This window comes from Sylvia atricapilla, chromosome 6, assembly GCF_009819655.1.
Source record: "Sylvia atricapilla isolate bSylAtr1 chromosome 6, bSylAtr1.pri, whole genome shotgun sequence".
Lineage (NCBI taxonomy): Eukaryota > Metazoa > Chordata > Aves > Passeriformes > Sylviidae > Sylvia > Sylvia atricapilla.
Genome location: NC_089145.1, coordinates 2840277 through 2861489, shown reverse-complemented (window position 1 = coordinate 2861489; position 21213 = coordinate 2840277). Strand labels below are relative to the sequence as shown.

The window sequence follows — 21213 nt, the reverse complement described above, 5'->3', positions numbered from 1 at the left end:
GAAAACTTGTGAAGCAAAATCATGTTAGTGCTCTTTCAGCCTTAAAAGGGAGAAAGGAAAAAAAAGCCCATAAAATAGAAAAAAACAATAAAAACCTGCAGCCCAAAACACCACAAAACACAAACACACAAAAACGGTGAGGGAAAAAAAAAAAGACCATTTTCCTACACTGCTGAGAATATGGCATCCCTGTAGCTGAAGATCCTAATCCTGCTAAGAAAAATAAAATTGGATAGAAACAAAGAAAATGGAAAAGGTTAGGATGCAGGGTGCTGCCTGGTACTTGCCTCACTCTGTGCTGTGTGACAGGAATTGCCAGCAGGCTGCTCAGGCTCACAGGGGAAGAAAAAGACTGTCTGCTTCAGCCAAGGAGAGCAGGGTTCCCCTGCCCCGTGGGGCTCTCAAGGCTCCCACCTGGCACTTTCCTAAGGGTCAGGATTTGCTCTGTAACTCTCATTTGTCACTGGTTTTAGACATTTATTTGTGCAGGGGAAAGAAAAGGGACACATTTGTCTCTTGCAGAAAATTCACAAGCTATTTACACTTTAGGCTTTCCATGTATTTTCCAGACGTGCTCAACCTGTTGCAGAAGAACACCTTCTAAAATTTTTAAAGAGAAAAAAGATGATCCAAATTCCCATTTTATTCCAAGTGTCAAAAATTCAAAAATTCAAAAGTTGGGGTTAGGGTGTAGTGAATACATTTTTGTGCTGGTTTCCTTCATGGAGATCCACAGTGCAGTCTTAGGGCATTTGAGCCACATGTGTTGCTGAGGGATGCAGGAAGAATTTAGGTTCCTGCCACCTTCATAAGTCTGTCATTCATGTGCATACTGGAAACAGCTGGAATTTGTCAGATTATTAAAAAGCTAACAAAACCCCGAGAGTTTTCTCTTGTGTAAGCTCAGTCTTATAGCCCATGCCTATCCCCACACCTGGATAGAAGTTATGGGTGCTGCCTTAGATCAGTCCATTTCCCCTCAATTGCAGCAACTCAGGAAGGACTCTGGATTTTGGACGTTGGGCAACATTAAACAACTGTTGTTCAAGTTTGTATCCATACTCTTAATAAGTATTTGCCAAATTTGAGTGCATTTGGAAAAAGGCTGCACAGGAGTGGAGGAAGGAAGAGAACAAGCCTCCATTTGTCCTCTGTGAATTTTCACCTTTCTGTCTTCACCTGTTCTGGGATAAAATACAGTAAAATGGCCATAACATTTATCTATCTGCCCTAACAGAAGAGCAGAAGATAGGTGATTTTTTGGCAAAGTGCTCTGAATGGGAAAACTTCAATTCAAAAGTTCAAGTTTACTGATATTTAACACATCCAAAGTCTTGGAGGCAGAGTGAATCTCACACTGAAGTGTTCCTTAACAGGGTTTCAACAGTGATATGATTCTAATTTAAATACAGATATAATTTAAACACACACGTATTTTTATGTATATTAATATCATGATGAATATTATGTTCTGCCATGTCCATGTTAGACATATCCTCCATCTAAGATCAGCTACATGAACACACATCTCTCTGTTTCTTTTACAGAAAACAAATATAGAATTGAACATTGAAATATAGAATTCCTAGAGGGAATTTGTAGAAACCCTTATAATGCAGTAAATCCTTTAGCTACTTGAAGTCAGTTAATAGGCTTTTTAAGACTAATCACAGCCCTGTGCTTGACAAATATATCAGGATACTGCACTCACGGAGGGAAGCTGATACCACCATTCATTATTTTATGACTTTGCATTAGACAAACTGAAATCACACTTCTATCTTTAATGAAGGAAAAAAAAAAGTCATTTGCATTTCTTTCTGGGAAAGGCAGGATTAATGACTTCAAATACTTAGCAACTCTTCTACTCAGAGTCTTTAATTCAATGTGAGATAATTTACACAGTAAGAAACAACTTCTAAAGACTCTGGAACAGAAGTGGCAAGAACATTTTACACATTACCGAATCCTTCTCAACTTGCCTCTTAAAGAGGAACTAAACATGCTAACTTTGAGACATCTTACTTTTGAAACTTCATGATAACTACTAAAAAATCGTTGTCTTTGAGCTGTTCTGGTTTTCTTAATGTACTGAGAGTGCTTTGAGCCAGAAAAAAACCACCACAAATAAATACCAAATTTTTTATAAGCATTTATAGGAAGAATAAACTCCTTATGACTCCAGTAGAACAGTGTCTGTGCACTATAATGCATGCGTGGGCATTATTATTGGTTACCTAACTAAAATAGGAAGGACAAATCAGACTGTAGAAACGTCTCACATTTAAAATAAATGTTGTCTTTAAATGCTCTGAACCAGTCTATCTTGGCATAAAATTGGAAAGAAAAAATAATCAACAAATCTTCGGCTTGAGTCTATCAACCAATGCCCTGTAGCTCAAGAAAATTTGTGTTGACCAGAGTTTAGAACAGAATTACCAAAATAATATTTTAAAGAATTCTGCATTTGTTGCTTCTCATGAGAAAAAAAAAATGCCACGAAGGGTTCCAGCTCTTCATTTGCCAGCAGGAGCCTCCCTCCAGGGCTGGCTTTGCTGCTGTTTGCACAGGGATGTGGCAGAGCCCGGGGTGATTCAGCAGATTCCTTCCCCAGGGAATGGCCGGCCAAGCAGGGATGAACTGAGGAGCTCTCACAACCACTGCAAAGCCTTGGCTGAACCCTCCCGGGCTGGCAGGGACAGCTCCTGCCTCGCTTACACCAGCATTAAAACTCGACTGCTGGCTTCTGTTCAGCAGCACTTCCAAGAACTTCTGGTGTTAGAACTCATATTAGGTTTGGGGGCGGGGGTAAAAAGGTGAGCCAGCAAATCGAGGTATTTCTCTGCTATTTTAGCCCTGACCTTTGCAAGTGTTTTGACAGATTATTATTATTATTAATAATAATAATAATCCACTAAGGCATAAGCACAATTTTTGCAAGTGTTTTGACAGACGTTTTTATTATTATTATTATCCCACTAATGTGTATCAGTCCACTTCCCCTTAATTGCAGCAACTCAGGAAGGACTCTGGATTTTGGACGTTGGGCAATATTAAACAACTGTTGTTCAAGTTTGTATCCATACTCCTAACAAGTATTTGTCAAATTTGGGTGCATTTGGAAAAAGGCTGCACACGAGTGGAGGAAGGAAGAGAACAAGCCTCCATTTGTCCATTTGTCCTCTATGAATTTTCACCTTTCTGTCTTCACTTGTTCTGGGATAAAATACAGTAAAATGGCCATAACATTATCTATCTGCCCTAACAGAGGAGCAGAAGATAGGTGATTTTTGGCAAAGTGCTCTGAATGGGAAAACTGTGGCAGGCTCAAGTTTACTGATATTTAACACATCCCAAGTCTTGGAGGCAGAGTGAATCTCACACTGAAGTGTTCCTTAACAGGGTTTCAACAGCGATATGATTCTAATTTAAATACAGATATAATTTAAACACACTCATATTTTTATGTATATTAATATCACAATGTTATCAAGCCAAATTTTTGCAAGTGTTACAACAGATGTTTTTATTATTACCCCACTAACTGGGATAATGATAATCTTTTCAGAATAACGATCCCACCAACGCATAAGCACACTGCAGCAGCTCTGTGTTTCTATATGTCCTTGCCCTGTTCAGGCACAGACCTCCCTGGGTGATGCTGAAGCTTTCTGGATCCAATTCCCTCTGGCACCAAGCCTGGCTCAGTCATTAACCCTCTTCCCCTGGATTTGCAGGAGAGCTGCTCCCTCTGCTGAGTTTTCCGTGGATCGCCACCGGCACCTGATGTCCTTCCTGACCATGCTGGGCCCCAGCCCCGACTGGAACGTGGGGCTCTCTGCCGAGGATCTCTGCACCAAGGACTGCGGCTGGGTGCAGAAAGTCGTGCAGGATTTAATCCCTTGGGATGCTGGCACCGACAGCGGCGTCACCTATGAGGTGCAGGCACTCTCTGTAATTTCTTCAAATGTTCAATGTTCAAATGAAATAGTCGATTAGGTTCGAATAAGGTGGTCAAATATTAAAAAAAAAAAAAAAAATCACCTCAGAGCAGTGAAGTAGGGAGCAGTTTGGTCCATGATGATGCCTTCCGTGCTCTTATATTTTTACTCTGCTGAATTTTTTTTTTCTTCAAATGAAATAAAATTGGTTTAAACAGATGTAAGCTACACTTCATGTGGGTTGTTTTGCCCGAGTTCCTTCAGCATTAGCACTGGCAGGATAATATGAAATTCACCTGGGGATTATTACCACGGGATGGCAGGACGGGTAAGGCTGGAAGGAAGCAGGGTGCTCCAATCTCTCTGTTTAAGCAGGGTCATCCTAGAGCAGATTATTAAAGGATTCTATAAGTTCTTAAATAACTCCAGTAAGGAAGGCTCTGCACCAATTCTGGGTGATCTTTTCCAGGACTTGGTCACAGCTCAATAAAGAATTTCTTGTTTCACCTGTTCTGTTTATCTATTAAATGAACAGAGGGCTTTGGTCACAACCAAGCCTTTGGGTGCTCACTCCTTTTGTACAGACCAAAGCAGTGCCATCAGCAGCTACATCAATTCCAGTTTAGGGCTGTTTTCAATCCGATGCCAACTGTTCTGTTTGGCACAGGAAACTTCAGCTATTTCTTACAACAAAGCAGAACAAAAGCAACAAAACCAAACCAAACCAACAAACAAACAAAAAAAAATCCCCATGCCAGTAAGTATGAATATACCGAGTTCACCTCACATTGGAATTTTGCAGTTTAGCATTTCAGAGAAGTTTTAATTTCTGCACATTAATTGTATTATTAACTATTAGTTTCTTTTATAACTTTTTTTTCTTTTTGATGGCAGTCTCCTAACAAACCTACGGTGCCTCAGGAGAAGATCAGACCTCTTACAAGCTTAGATCATCCTCAAAGTCCATTTTATGATCCAGAAGGAGGATCTATCAAGATGGTGGCCAGAGTTGTCATTGAGAGAATTGCAAGAAAGGTAAAATGTATAAAATAAAATTCTCAAGCAAGCAAAAATGCACTTCATAAGCCAAAAAACCAATCAATTCTTTCTCCCCCTTCCCTCCAAATCTACACTTCTCAACCTACCCACAGCAAAGATAACAGCAGAAAGAAAATTAAACTGTCTTGAGATCTTAGTTCTCCTAATTCTGGCAATTATTGCACCTGCTTATTTGTGAATTTTCTTTATGCATGCCTAGGAATTTGAAGAGAAGAACGTGCTGCAGACACAGTAGTGCCTCACAAGGTGCTGGTTTAACCCCTCATGGGCGAGTTTCCTCTCTACACTGTTCACAATCTTTTTTTTTTTTTTTTTTTTTGCAGGGGGAGCAGTGCAATATTGTTCCAGATAACATAGATGATATTGTGGCAGATCTAGCACCAGAGGAAAAAGATGAAGGTACATTTGAAATGAGTTTGCGCGTTACTAATAATTTATATTTTGTTCCATTCCTTGCTGTCGTTTGCAGAAAAGGTACAAAAAGGCTTAGGAGAAAAGTGATTTTCAGTGTCAAACAGTGATTTAGGTTTTCATCTCTTCTGGTCTCTTCTATTAGCATTTCCTTGTACAGAAAATAAATACCTAGGAGATGACAATAACAATACAGGCAATAGAAGAGAGAAGGGGGTTCAAATTTTTTTTTTTTTTAAGAAAGTTGGCAATTGGCAATTCTTTTTTCTTCTGGGCTAAAATGGAGAGGACAGAATGAAGAAGGAAATAATGTATTCTATTGGAATCTAAAGTAATCATCAAAGGGAAGAAAATGGAAGACCATTTTTAACACTCAATGCCTTTCCTCACTTTTCAGATGATACCCCTGAGACTTGCATATACTCAAACTGGTCCCCATGGTCAGCCTGCAGCTCCTCTACCTGTGAAAAGGGCAAGAGGATGAGGCAGAGAATGCTTAAAGCTCAGCTGGACCTCAGTGTGCCCTGTCCAGACACCCAGGACTTTCAGCCCTGCATGGGTCCGGGCTGCAGTGATGAAGGTAACCAGGAATGGAAGGTGGAGAACACCTTGTAGAATTTACTTTTCCTTTGAAGTTCTCAAGGATGTCGGTTGCCATAGAATGGCTTGAGCTGTGGCCAAGAGAAAATTGATGGAGAACATGAATGGAAGCTGTCTGTGGTGCATTCAGCTGTGTCTCAGCTGTGCCAGGGCCTGAAGTACACAGAAGTATAAAGGAGAGGAGGAAAGGGTGCAGTGGAGGGGAAGTGTTGTGGTTTGAAAGCAAACCAAGTGAGAGGCTCTAGGTCAGAAATACAATTTAATGAGAAGAAAAGGAAAAAAAAATAAATTAAATTATACAAAAAAGACCACTGACAGACTCAGAATACAACCTGAGCAGGGTGGTGGAAGCAGTTCAGGTGAGGTAGTCTTCCTGAAGCAGTGATCCCATAGAAAGGTCTGGGAGCTCCAGTTCTCTGGGAATCCAGTGAGTGAGAGCTGCTTGTACTGTCCCAAATCCCAGCTTATATCCAGGTGAGAATGCTTGGCTCCTCCCCATGGGCGGAGCATCTCACAATGGGATGATGAGTTATACAGGAGGTCCTTGATGGCCCATTAAAGAGAGAGAGCTCCCGGAGGGAGTTATCTCTGAGTCATGCACAAGGCATTGATGGGCCATTAACTGAAGGCACCCCAGAGGGAGGGGGGTTTGGGAAGAGCCCTGCTCCAACAACTGGATTCATCAGTTCATGAAGATGGTGATAGGATACATCCTGTACTACAACCCAGGACAGGAAGACAGCATGAAAGGCAGCATAAAAGGGATGCTGCACACAAGTGGGCAGCAGCTCTGTCAATGCCCACAGCTGAACACTCTCTGTCTTTCAGATGGCTCCACCTGCATGATGTCTGACTGGATTACGTGGTCCCCCTGCAGCGTCTCCTGTGGAATGGGCACCAGATCCAGGGAGAGATACGTGAAACAGTTCCCCGAGGACGGCTCCATGTGCAAAGTGCCTACTGAGGAGACTGAGAAGTGCATTGTAAATGAGGAATGCTGTAAGTTTGTATTCAGCTTCATTAAATCCTGCCAATAGCAGGAGCACTGCCCAAACCATTTTTTATATGACTCTTACTGGGGTTCCACAGAGCTCCATCTTAGGCCATGTGCTCTTCAATACCTTAATAGAAGACTTAGATGCAAGATTGGAAGAGATACTAAGTAAATTTCCAGATTATTCAAAACTGGGAGGAGCTGCCGACTTTCTCAAAAGCAGGGAGACCCTGCAGAGAGACCTCAGCAAATTAAAGAACTGGGCAATCACCAACACATGAAGTTCAACGAGAGAAAGTGCAGATTTTGCACCTGGGATGGGGCAACCCTGGATGTATGAACAGACTGGGGGATGAGAGACTGGAAAACAGTGCCAGGGAAAGGGACCTGGGGGTCCTTGGCGAGCTGAATATGAGTCAGCAGTGCCTTGGAGCCAGAAGGGCCATCTCTGTCCTGGGGACATCAGGCACAGCATCCCCAGGCAGGCAAGGGAGGGATTGTCCTGCTCTGGGGCAGCCTCACCTTGAGTGTTGGGGGCAGTTTTGGATACCACAGAATAAAAAAAATTATTAAGCCATTAGAGAGTGGCAAAAGGAGGCCATGAGGAAGGTGAAGGTCCTTGAGGGGAAGCCATGTGAGGGGTGGCTGAGGGCACTGGGGTCTGTTCAGCCTGGAGAAGAGGAGGCTGAGGGGAGACCTCACGGCAGTTACAAATTCCTGGTGAGGGGAAGAGGAGGGGCAGGCACTGATCTCTGCTCTGTGATGACAGTGACAGGACCCAAGGGAATGGCCTTAAGTTGTGTCAGGAGAGGTTTAGGTGGGATATCAGAAAAAAATTTGGGCACTGAAACAGGGTCCCCAGGGCAGTGGTCACAGCACCAAGCCTGTGTGAGTTCAAGAAGTGTTTGGACAAAACCGTCAGAGACATGGTGTGACTCTTGGGGGTGACCCTGTACAGAGCCAGGAGTTGGACCTGAAGACATTTGGGGGTCCCTTCCAACTCAGCTGATCCTGTGATACATGAACAATTTTCTCTGTGCCCTTTGACCAGCTCCCAGCAGCTGCCTTGTCACTGAGTGGGGTGAGTGGGACGAATGCAGTGCCAGCTGTGGCACGGGGATGAAGAGACGGCACAGAATGATCAAGATGACCCCAGCTGATGGATCCATGTGCAAGGCAGAAACTACTGAGGCAGAGAAATGCATGATGCCCGAGTGCCGTGAGTGTCCGGGAGCTCCCCTCCCCTGCTCTAAAAAGAAACATCATTTCTGACACATTGCCCCAGCACACAAAGAACACAGCTAAACCAGAAGGAATGCTGCTTTTCGTTGTCCTCCTTAAAATTAGGAGAAAAATCTTAGGGACTGTGCATTAGGTAGCACATTCACTATCAGGAGGAGAGCATCACTAAAAAAACATTCAGCAGTGTCCTGCTGCTGTATGACTCACATAGTGGTGTGTGCATAAGCAAGCCATACCCAAACAACTCTAAGTTATGCAGTATGAGGTCTATTTAACCATAAGACTAAAATAAAACAAATAAAACGGTGTCCTCCCCTTTTAACCCATGAAAACTTCAGAAACTGAGGTGTTTCTTTTGTGCAGTCAGCCACATCCTTACTGTCACTATTAATTTCTTAGGAAATGTCAAATTTTCATCAGAGATAATTTTAAAAATATTTTTTGGTAGATTAAATATGGAAGTTTCACTCTTTAAACTAAATTCAGTTGACTTTCAGTTCTGTTCACTGCAGCAACCTTTTCTTTTTCTATTTTTACGGAAGTTGTGATTGAAACATAGCTCCTTAAACTATTTATTCCCCAGATGCACTGAGAGCCAGCAGATATTACTTAGATACAGAAAAAGATAGCAAAGATATTTAAATCAAGCAAACCTTTCAATTTAATAGAAAATTTTCTGAGCTTCTTCAGCAGCACCATTCAGCTTGTGAAAAAAAAGTATAATTGGCTGATGACAGATAAAACGTAGCACATTTTCCACCTGTATTATTTTCAAAATGTATACCTTCATCATTTATTTATAAGAAATGGCTAATAAGGAGAATTAATTACCTTTTTATTTGCTACCAGATACCATCCCCTGCCTGCTCTCTCCCTGGTCTGAGTGGAGTGACTGCAGTGTAACCTGTGGGAAGGGAATGAGAACCAGGCAGAGGATGCTGAAATCTGCTGCTGAGCTGGGAGACTGCAATGAGGAGCTGGAACAAGCAGAGAAATGCATGCTGCCAGAATGCCGTAAGTTTGGGAAACTCCCTGGGAAGAGGAGGCTAATTTTGTGTCAAAATCTATGGACCAAACCTCTATCACCACTTCTTTGTATCACTTCTGAGATAGGCAGGGTATCAACTTTGCATTGTTTAAAATTATTATTATTATTATTATTATTATTATTATTATTATTATTATAATACACTTTCAGCAACTGAGAGCTGAATTAGGTCCGTGTCTTAATATCAGCTTTGTCCTACTTCACCCCATAATTCCCAATATTTCCATGGGAATACAGCTCTGCATGTTGAATACACTACAGCTCCAGGCAACTCCCCAGTAAGAAACAAGTCAGAATTATAAAAGATGGTTGATCACTCAAATGCAGATCATGTGCAAAGAAAGAAAGAAAGAGATAATTGAAATTACCTGTGTGATTCTTTTAGCTCAGAAGAAGCACAAAAGAAGCTTTCTCCACCTTTGATACACCTCTGAATGTTATCACTTTGCAACCTGCCACTGGATGTTGTGGAGGCAGCTGCAGAGATATTTTTTACCTTACTCCATTAAAATCCCCCACTTCTTGGGTAGAGCAAATTTTTAGTTGCTTTTCAGGCTTTGTGAAGTGTGATAGCCTAAGGCACTGCTGAATGAATGAGATATGATTGCTTTTAGCATCCTGTTGCCAGCTGGTTTATGAGGTTTTATCATAAATTACATTATTTTTCACAGAAAGTATTGGTTAAAAAGGCTTTTACACTGTAATTGCTCATTCAGCTTTTCCCAAATAATGTGAAATATCATTTTGATTATTATTCACTGGGGCTGTAAGTGTTAAGCAGTGCTGAAAGATGAAAACTTTCAAGATATAATGGTATTAGTGAATATGGCTTATTGCATAACACTGCCAGCAAAGCAAGGCTCAGATCTCAGAGGTAGCAAATTCTTTTTAAATATAACTCAATTTTCAACAGCTTTTCATTACAAAACAGACAGATGGGTGAGAAAATTGAAGAAGGCACAGGAGAATTTTTTTATACATTCTTTGTAATTTTAGTGATCTGCCAGCACCACTCTTCAAGAAGCAATGGAAGAGCGTGTCAAATAACACTTCTGTTAGAAATGGACTCAGAAAATTTTGACATGCAGCCTCCAAACAACTTCTCAGGAGACTGGAGGCTTCAGAAAAGTTCATGTAGTTGGGGTGTAAAGATTCATCAGGCACACACCTGTGTGTTTCTTGTTCCTGTGTTTAGATCTCATGGATTTTGTGTCACTTTTTTGTGTTCCTTATCCCCTGCAGCCATCGACTGTGAGCTGACGGAGTGGTCACAGTGGTCTGAGTGCAACACCTCCTGTGGCAAGGGCCACATGATCAGGACGAGGATGATCAAAATTGAGCCCCAGTTTGGGGGAACAGCTTGCCCTGAGACTGTCCAGCGTACAAAGTGCAGAGTGAGGAAGTGCCTGAGGGGAGCAGGGATGGAAAAAAGGCGCTGGAAGGAGGCCCGGGAGAAAAGGAGAAGTGAACAAGCAAAGAAGAATTTAGATAGTGAGCAATATCCAGGTGAGTGTGAAACCACTTTGAGTACATTCGTGCCTTTTCTTGCATGGCAGGAATGTCTTAGTTTAGATAGACAGGTATCTGCCAGGGAAAATTGGAGTCTCCCTTGAAATGGAGAATCTAAGCCTCCCCCAACCCTTTTTCCAAATTATTATAAATTTGCAATTAAAAGGCTGTCAGGCAAAGATTTTGGGAATAGGTATAGCAATTCTTTACTAGGGATATTAAAAATACAAATGTTGTGGTACAAAAGAATAAGCAAACAAACGAACAAACAAGAAATCCTAGAAAACCCTGACAGAATCAGAAATACAACCTGACACCCTGCTGGTGAATGTGTTGGAAACAGTCCAAAGTCAGCCCTCCTGGAATGGCAGATGTGGTCCTGTTGGAAGCAGAGATGGCCCTCTGGAGCCAAGGGTCCAGAGATGGGTCCGGTCTTCCTTTGGGAGTCCCATGGGAGCAGTGGATGTCTGGGGACACTTGTGGCTCCTTTTTATCTAGGTGGAAATGGTTTGACTCCTCCTCCCTGGGTAGAGCATCTCACAATGGGATGATGTAATGTGTCGTGTCATTGGTGAGCATTAATGGCCCATTAACAGAAGATATTCTCATGGAGGTAATGGGAAGGTGGACAGAGATAAGAAACAATGCCCACTTGATTTTAACAGCTGGCTTGTTATCCAGAAAGACTGCCCCTTTGTAATTCCCTCCCTTCTGGAGTTACAACAGATAAAGAAAAAACACCTCCCCAGCTAGGTTTCAACAGATGGAATAGAATAATTTTTTGTTTTTTCTTTTTTTGGTTATAAAACCCAAGTCAAGAACTCTGTGAGCAGCTCCACCTTCAGCTGTGAGAGCATCTGCAGTGCTTCCAGAAAGGGAAAGCTTTAGCTCTGCAATAAAACACAGCCATTTTCAGTGCTTGCCCATCACCAAAACCACCCAGCCTAGGCTTAGGGCACCATGGAGGAAGGAAGGCCCACATCTATCCATGTCCCAGCACTAAAAGTATTTTAGCTACTCCACACAAGAGTGTGAAAAAGTTTAAACTTCACACCCGGCAAAGGACTGATTGCAGTTTCTGCAGATCTGGGTGGTAATCTTTACTTCCAGTTAGTCTCAAATATTTAAAATATTTGTTCCTGGATCCAATGCTGAATTTTATAACTGAACTAATTTCCACTTCACTAGTCTGTTTCAGACTCGGGCTGCCCCAATAGATGTGCTCAAACTGCTTTTCAAATGGGGACAGTATCGTCCAGTATGGATTCCTCAAATCAACAAGACATATCTTGTGGTATAATTAACACTATCTGGATAGGAATTACTGCTAAGTTGTGGCTGACGCTTGTCTGACACTTAACAAGTTCATAATTTCATTTCATAATTTTATCTGTCTTTTGTAATGTAGACACTAAATTTCTTTTTAATTTTTCCAGTGTTTGACAAATGCAACCTGATTATACCTAGCAGGGGTCACTAAAAACTTAACCAAATCACTTTTTTTTTTTCAGTTTGTAGGCTGAAACCATGGACTTCTTGGACAGAATGTTCTACCCTCTGTGGAGGTGGAATTCAGGAGCGCTACATGATGGTAAAGAAGAGGTCCAAAAGCACTCAGTTTACCAGCTGCAAAGACAAAAAGGAGCTAAGAGCATGTAATGTTCATCCTTGTTAACAAAACACAAGGTTCCAAGTGATGCACTCTGAGCTAAATGGAAAGTCAACCTTGGTTTGTTTTTTTTAGAACAACAACAACAAAACGTACAGTGTATATTAGTTTTCATTTTTTGCAGTGTGGTTTGCTTTTTTTAGTCTTGCTGGTGCAAGAAAAATATTTTATAAATATTTCCTCACAGATTAATGCTGAGAGTAAGTCTTTGGTACTCCAGCCAGCCCTTAATGCATAAAAATAGTAAAGTCATGGTGAGTTATTAACTAAAATACAGACACATCGGTGGACATGGAATAGCCATATAGAAATAGCACTTGTGAAGACATGAGATGCATGCATATTAACAAAACTAAGTTAAAGTGACAAAGTTTCATCTGTGGGAGGATTTCTCTCAAGATTTCATTTTGAAAATCCAAAGCAGTGCCTCTGTCATTACACAACTATGCCAAGGAGTAATTTCAGTAATGCTGGTTCAATAACATTAAAGGTGCATGTTTATCTTTTTACACTGTTGGGTTAAGCTGATAGCTGTTGTTATTATTATTATAATAATCCTAAACACTTCTCTTCACATGGATGCTGTGGTACATGCAAGAAGGTCTTTTTTTCTTCAAAATTTTAAAAGAAAAGGATTTTTTGCAGCTCGATAGTGATGTCTGACCGCCACACAACCACTGTCAGGACAGCACACAAAGAAAACATGCAAATATCACAATATGTGTACAGTCCATACTGCATCTATCCATTGCCTTTCAAAATGGACACAGAACTAGTAGAAATTGGTCCAGAGTGTTGCAACAGCTGTGCCACAGGATGTCTTCCATATGAGAGACACTAAAAAATTAGATTCAGTTTCACAAGGATCTTATTCACAGGTGAAGAGGGAGACAGGTTTATAATTAAACAAAAATGGTAGAGAAAAGGTGAGCCAGGCTCTCATGCATCCCTTAAAACTGAAATGAACCTCTGAAAGGAAACAATGACAGTCTTTTAAAAAAACTGATTATAGATTGGCACATTTACAGCAGTGTCATTTATGTCTTTTTCAGTCAAGAGTACAGGGTAATCTAAAAATCACTACATTTGTGAGAATTACCCATTTATGGATATCCTAGCCAGGTTAAATGCCCTCCCTGACTACTTAAGAGATTAAAATACTGCTTGAGATTAAAAAATACCTCCTTCTAATTGCTATTTTACCCATGTCCTGCAGAGTTTAGCTGTCATCCCTTCACTGAATCGGGTATAATCAGGGAGACCCTTGGGCCCCACTTGCTATTGGAATACAATCTTTTCCTGTAATTTGATTTTCCTGTAATAATCTAACATTAAGAGGGGAAGGTGATGGGTTACCTTTTGATCCAGGCAAGGCAGCATACCCCTATATCTCTACAGAAGTAAGAACAATGCACTGAAAATAAAGACTGTTGATGCTGACTCTTAAGCTTATGAGAGGAAATGAATGGAGAGATTTTTTTATTTTTTTTAAATGGCCTCTAAACCAGCCTTAAGTAATTTGCTCACTTCCTTAACACCTGGTCACTACCCTGAGGTTTTAAATATTGCTGGGCACCACAAAACCCTCTGAACTGCTCATCTTCCCCACCACCACCTTCCTGGGGATCCTCTGTACCCGAACAGGCTCATTGGGCTGGTGGGATTAATTGTGGGGCTGCTCATCAGCATTTCTCCACTGAACACTGCAAGGGCTGCTCAGGACTTCCACAGCTGTCACATCCCACCCCCTCTCCAGTATTTTACTGCTTTCTGCAGATTTGGAATGAAAGAAAGGCCAGAGAAACAATGGAACCAAGGGCAGTGTGAACCCTCTCCTGCTGCTGCTGCTAAATGAAATGGGTGCACACCCATAGCCAACCAAACCAGGAGAAAAGAAGAACACAGCAAGGGTTAATGCTAAAACCAAACATTTCACTCTTTGCACAGCTTGGCTCAATTAATAGTATTAATTCATATAGTTTGCCTCCTTGTGCCTGTTCAAAAGTCATGCAGTTTATGTCTCCACAGCACTGCCATTACAGCATAGCAGTAAGACTGTCCCTCACTATGCATTTAGGACCTTACATTTCACTTTTATGGCCAAAAATAAAGAAAACTCAATGAAAAAAAACCAAAACAGTAGAATGATATTGGTACTGGAGGAGTGACCAGCTGAGCATATTTTGGGTGAAGAAACTGCAGAGAAGGGCTACAATGATCAGTGCCAGGAGCTCGGCCTGGGCAGAGCCACATCTCTGGCTGAGCTGGCAGAGGGTGTCCCAGCTGAGGCTGTTCACTCAGAAAAGTAATCTTTGGCCATAAAATGTGTTGCAGAGTGCTTTTAAAGGCTTTGAAGGATCTGTGAGCCTGGGGCAGAGGGAGCAGAAGAAGTTTCTCCTGAAGGGAAAAAATTTGCTGAGTTCAGGAACCAGATTTATCTCATCAACTTTTACCACTTGTTCAAGCTTATCTTGCAAAACCGTGTCTGTTTCAGCAAATAATTAAACCTAGCATTGTATTTTCATTTTCACATTTGTTCCAGTTCATCAAGCTGTTTTGTCTGCTAAATACTCCCTTTGCCAAAGGTCACATGGTCCAAATGCACTTATGGAAAACATACAACACCTTTCTGATCATGCCCACAAAGCTGTCTATTAAAACAATCTGGCATGCCTTTCTCTGTGCTTCTTACCAATTTGATTCTCCACATTCTTTTTTTCTCGCCCTCTTAGAAGGCTGTTCAGTGTGATTTCCAGTCATTTCTCTTAGGTTCATTAAAGTCCTGAATGTTGCAAATCCCTTTTTCCCCTGCCTTGTTAATAGATGAAATAACAAGGCAATTGCACCGGGTCAGAAATGTGTGACCACTCCTGCTTAGGTTCAGCCCTTCACACTTGTTTTTCTGTTGAAGCATTTTACAGATCACTTGTCTTTCTTCTAACTTGATACAAGAGAAACATTTAGGCTTGTTACATTTTGTAAAAAAAATTAAAAAAAAAAAAAAGAAAGAAACACAAAAACAAACAAAGAAAAAAAAAGAGGTTGATTTTCTATTCAGAATAAAAATAAGCTCTGATATACAATATGTAGAAGTCTTGCATTGTTACTGTAAACTTTCTAGTAGTGCAATAGGCACTGGTGATCAGTCAATAAAAAAGAACTGTTATTGTTCTGATGTCCTGAATAATCCTGCTGAACTCAAAGCACAGATGTCACACCAGTTTTGTAGACCACAACTACCAGATCTTAGCATTGTGCGTACCTTTTTTTTTTCTAATATACAAATAATAGAGCCTTTACATATAATAAAAAAGAAAAGTTAGGGGCTTAACAAATGTACAGGAGGACTCTGTGTGACATGAGTTAAAGTTTTGTTTGATTGCATTTTTAGATTTCCTTTGTTGTTTTCGTTTGCTGTGAAATTATGAAAAAGCTACCATGAACATTTCTTACCAAAGTCTTGTGTAGATGTTTTGTAGCTGTCTGCCTAACACATTATTATTATTATTATTATTGTTATTATATTATTATTGTTATTATTTTGGAATAAAGACATCTTTACTATGAATTTTACATTTGTATGAGATTCTGTTCAAATTATATGATTATGTACGCCAAAATCCCATTTATTAATAGGACTCAAGTTGTGTCCTTATTTACATTTTACTCCTGTTCAAGGTAACAGGAAATCAGGAGTGAGTGGATTTTAGTAGAACCAGTCCTTCTTTCTATTTGGAAGTTGTTTGCATCAATGTCTTTGTCAAATAGTTTGTTGTTCTTTTGAAATCACTGGGCAACTTAGGAGCATCATGGAATGTATTTGTGCGTTACTCTCATGTGGGTTTTGTCATTGTTGTTGGTTTTTAATAAAAGAGAAACTATTTAAGAGAACACATTTAAAAGCCTGGTGGTACATGAAAGGAAAAATCGTTAAAAATAAGCTCTCAAGAAGTCTGAGATTTTGTGCAACTTTCAACTGGTCTTTTGTGCTACTGGAAAACTGTTTTGGGACACTGCAGGTGCAAATGTGCTACTGATAATCACCCAGAAATCATGGAGGTGAGGGGGCCCCCACAGCAATGCTGCTGCTCTAGAAATCCAATTGTCTGTAATGTCTGCAGCCAGTTAGAAGTGACCAGTGTGTTCACAAAAAAACCCTCCACCCTAAAACTGAAGTGTAACCGGGCTGGGGGGAAGCTGGAGGTAGTAACTGAAATGTGCTAAAAGCCCTAAACCTCTCACTACCATGTTGAAGGCACTTAGTGTTCTTTGCTCCAGTGCAAACCCCTCTGATATTTTTAGTTCAACACATTCCACCATGGGACTCAGCCCCTCGGTGTAGTGTTGTGCAGAACAAGGCAATTAAATCGAGCGGAATGATGCTGGGTCCTGCCTCTCCTGCTTTCCAAAAGACAGAACAGTTTGTGCCACAGCTGCTGGGCATATTGCTCAATGGGCAATGACACTTCTCACACGTGGTCCAGGTGTCCTCATGCGGCGGTGCCTGTGTCTCCAATTCCAGCCAGCCCTGTCCACAGATAGTGGACACAGTCACACGCTGGTCTTGGCTTGCCAGGAGCGAAGCGTAGCTGGGCAGGAGGAATGAATGCAGGGACTCTCGAGGGGTAAATCCAATAGGAGTTTATTGGTGCTCCAGATGTGGAGTCCTCACCTCGGGACACCAGCCTCAGAGGGACCCTGGGGGCTTCTTTACATCAGCTTTTTAAGGGGGGTGGTACACAGGGGAGGGTTCAACCAGGGGCCAATGGGGTACAGTAAGGGTGTGGCTCTTAACACAGAAGACAGGTGAGAGAACCATACAGGGGACAACGGGAGGGGGAAGCCTGGATCTTGTCCAATCTCTCGACACCCTCCTTGGAACTTTCTGGACTCAAGGAGAGGCCCCAGAGTGACAGACAGGATCTGGAGGTTCTGTAACAGATGATTGGCATATAACCAAAACTGGGGTAAAACCATATAGGGAGGAGCATGGGGGGTTACAAAGAACAAACCATTACAGAAAATCATATTCAACAAATCATGAACATTAAACATAAATGAACACACCATCACATCCTCATGCACCTAAAATGTTAATGCTGGGAGCTCCGTATTCTCCTCTTCCTCACTGAAGCCCTCAGCAGCCTCAGTTTCTCTGCCATTAGTAATAAACTTGCAAGCACTGAGGCAGGAGAGCCTTCCCTCTCTGAGGAAGTGCCACATTTGCACAGGGAGCAGAAATTAAGCCTGTCATAATTCACAGTTTGCTTCCTTTTCATGGCAGGGTGTTTTGAGGTAGGTCTTTTAAATTATAGATGTTATATACATTTGAAATAAAGGCTAAGAGCCTTAAACCCTCACCCAGCATGGCCCAAGTGCAAAAAGCACCCCAAGGCAGCTTGATGTGTACCAAACCAGCTGCACCTAAAGTTAAAGTGCCTTTTTATCTGAAAAAGAGAGAGAGAGGGAGCACATGCATATAAAGCCAGAGATGGCTCTATCACAGAAGCCTTCTCAGTAATGCTCCCCTTCCCACTGATGCTGCCAAAAATACTGTGACATTACAAGGAGGATATACAGGAGGAGCCAGTGGCACTTCAAAAAAGTCTCCTTAATTAACCTCCCCAGATGCAACTAATGAGACTGGGGTTAGGATTTACACCTCTTCATAAGCCTTGAGCCAAGAGAGCTGGGCCAAAAGCTAAAAACATAACTAACACATCCCACACTTCACTTATAAACCTCCAGGTAATCACATATTACTTTATCCACGCAAGTCAGAAGTTAAAAGGATAAAAATCAGGTTTTTTTCCTTACAGTATCCTTAAGACCACTTGGGCAGTTAGGGAAGCAAAGCAGTTTCTAGAAAACAAAGAGTTAGATAACAAGTTTAAAAAAATTTGAACATGGTCTAGCTCATTATTTCAAAGAGCATAAAAGGTTATGAATGGTAAAATACAATTTTATAGTACTTGCATGAAAAGATACACAGAAAACAAGGTGCATAAGTATAGAAATGGTTCTCCCAGAGTAAACAAGCAGCTGTACTATTTAAAAAAATCAAAATATTTGCACTCGTTCTCAGATGTCTTCACTGAAGGGAAAGAAAAATTTGTCAATTAATCTACTTGCAAATATATATAGTTTTATACTTTTTTGCTACGTTTCAGCTTCCAGTTTACACGCACCTTAAACGTCAGAAATGAGGATAAATATCTGTAAATGGTTCATTCCTGGAGGACACAGCAGTGTGCAGAGAGGAATCAACGCATCCACACACAAAAAGACCTGAAATGTCTTTACTGGAGAAATAAAATGACATCCCACTAGATGGCGCTGGAAGCCAACACAGACAGCTGTGTATTGGGGCGGTGGAAAAGAAAAAAAGAAAAAAAGGTAATAAAATGCAACCCCCATGCAAACAACCGAGCCTGTGTGCAGAGTACCAGCGTGGGAAGGGACTCTCCGACCCTAAATCAGCATTTTTCTCTCTCTGTGTGCCCACTCCCTGCTTTGCTCAGAGATGCTCGAGGGTGCAAATCAGCTGGGACCTTTAGAAAAAATGACAGCAGAGCTGGGGGCTGGAGCCAGGATTCCCGAGGGCTGGAAAGGAGGAAATCACCGTGGCTGAGGCCAGGGTTAAAGATGGGATTTTGAGGCCACTGCGACTCAGAACCCACTTTGGTGCCTAGTTTCTTCTGGGGCAAGGTTTCCTGTACTGAGACAGTAGAGCACCTGCTATAGTTGTGGTGACATTGTTTTATTCCCTGATATTGCATAAAGAGAAGCATTTTTGAGATGGAAACCGTTTAGAACTGCTAAGAAAGCTGAATAGCCTGCTACAGCCTGTGCACAGAAATGCAGCCCCAGCCCTGTGCTTAATTTGAATGCAGCTCCATCACACAGTTCTCCTACCTACACAAAATCTCTTCTGTGCTCAGATAAAAGCAGAACTTACAGGTCTGGAAAGTTTTGGGGTCTTTTTTTTTTCCTTCTTGAAAATCCTAAAGGAGGCGTTTTCTTTGTGGAGAGCCACTCAAAAAGAATTACTGTGTCACAATTCAGCCATCCCCACACCATTAGCAAAAGGAAAAGTACCTTTGCGATTTATTATAAATAATGCAAAAAAAAAGAAATTCTGCAATACTTTTTTCATCCAGGTCATGTCCAGAGCCATTTCCCAAGTGATGCAGGCAGCATCAATTTCCTGCCCTCCTGTAAGCAGGACTTGCAGCACGTGTTAGGATGCATTCCACCAAAAACATCCCAGCTGGAACCAAACCATGGTGGCCCAAAGGCTGGGCTGTGTCCCAGCAGGAATTTCAGGCTTATCACAAGTATTTGTTCAGTGGTCCCTGAAAGTTTTGTAGCTCTGAATCAGAGAAAGAAAAAAATAAACCTTAAAAAATTAATCTTTTTGGAGGTTAAACAAAACTCAAAGAAAAACTTCATACAGGAGTACCAATTTAGAAACATTTTTGCTGCGGCTGAATTTGAAAAGTCAAAATGCATTATTTAATTTCACACAAGCTAACTATCTCAAAACAGCTTTCTCTCTTTTTTTCCACTAAAGTACATTTTAAAATTAGAATGGTCTTACAAGTCAAGAAGAAAGCAGCCTTGTCTATTGTGATGTAATTTGAAAAAGGCTTCAGCATGAGTCACCTGACAAAGCAGAACATATCAAGCTCTTCATCAAAAAAGATAAATTATTATATTTTTTTTCTATTTTTGTCAATCAGGAAAAAAATCCCACAATTTCAATTTTCAATAAGAGCAACAGGTACTCATATTATTCCAAGTACTTGTTGACAAACCAGTTCTAATTTGTAAGAAACACTGCTCTGCTAATTAAGATACAAATTTTCACTGGTGATTACAACACACACTACTCAAAGAATACTCCTAACATTTTTATTTTAAGAAGTATAAAAAAAAGCTGATTTTCTTATTATAGAGTTTTAAATATAAAATATAACTGCCAGCCAACTCAATAGTCCTTTAAAATAATAGATTTCTCATCTAGATCTCTTTTTTTTCAGTTTATATTTAGACCATTAGCTGAAAATTTATGGCAACACTGGCTTACAGAGAGCATCCTACCAAATTTAAAGAAGGGCCAAGTTGGGAAACAGTAATTTGTAAGCAGACCTGTGCTTCCATAAATGCTTTTGTGGCTGTAGGGATAACAGGACACCTGGGAAATCAGTCTCAATAACAGAATTTGCTTCCTTTTGTATGGCTAGAAAATGAAGTACTGCATTTCTCCTAAAGCACTATTAAAGAAAAGAAAAAAAAAAGTCTTTGGTATTTCTACTTTCTATAATTTTAAATACATACATAATTAACAGTTTGCCTTCCTGAAGAAGTTTGCTCTCAGATGAAATTTTTAGAGCTTTGCATTCCTGGGGTGACCAAACCCAGAACACCCTCTCTAAGCGGGGACGACTCAGTTACACTTGTCAAGATGCACCATCCACGTGTTTGATTCATTCCAGGGGAAAAAAAAAAAAAACAAGAAGCCTGATTTCAATTAATACCTCGGCTTCCTTCAAGTCCCAGCTTGAAGGTGTTTCCAGAGGAGAGATGTGCAGGCAAACCCCAGGGCTGGAGTGCAGAGGCAGAGCCTCAGGCTGCAGGCGGCAGCATCAGAGCAGCTTTCTCTGCTCTTCCCCAGCCTCCCACGCTCCAGCAGAGGCAATGCCAGGAGATGAACAGCAGCAGGCAGAGCTCCCCGTGA

At 41.1% G+C, this 21213-nt stretch overlaps 1 protein-coding gene across 1 annotated transcript in view; it reads left to right on the top strand.

Moving 5' to 3' along the window:
* Positions 1-15481, top strand: part of SPON1 (spondin 1) — a 178949-nt gene extending 163468 nt beyond the window's left edge. The window contains exons 8-16 of the mRNA XM_066320483.1: positions 3738-3939; positions 4836-4976; positions 5324-5399; positions 5809-5991; positions 6840-7010; positions 8057-8224; positions 9097-9261; positions 10538-10801; positions 12316-15481. Of these exons, the coding sequence (XP_066176580.1) occupies positions 3738-3939; positions 4836-4976; positions 5324-5399; positions 5809-5991; positions 6840-7010; positions 8057-8224; positions 9097-9261; positions 10538-10801; positions 12316-12479 (1534 nt within the window). The 3' untranslated portion in view covers positions 12480-15481. The remainder of the gene's footprint in view (positions 1-3737; positions 3940-4835; positions 4977-5323; positions 5400-5808; positions 5992-6839; positions 7011-8056; positions 8225-9096; positions 9262-10537; positions 10802-12315) is intronic.
* The last annotated feature ends 5732 nt before the right edge of the window (positions 15482-21213 follow it).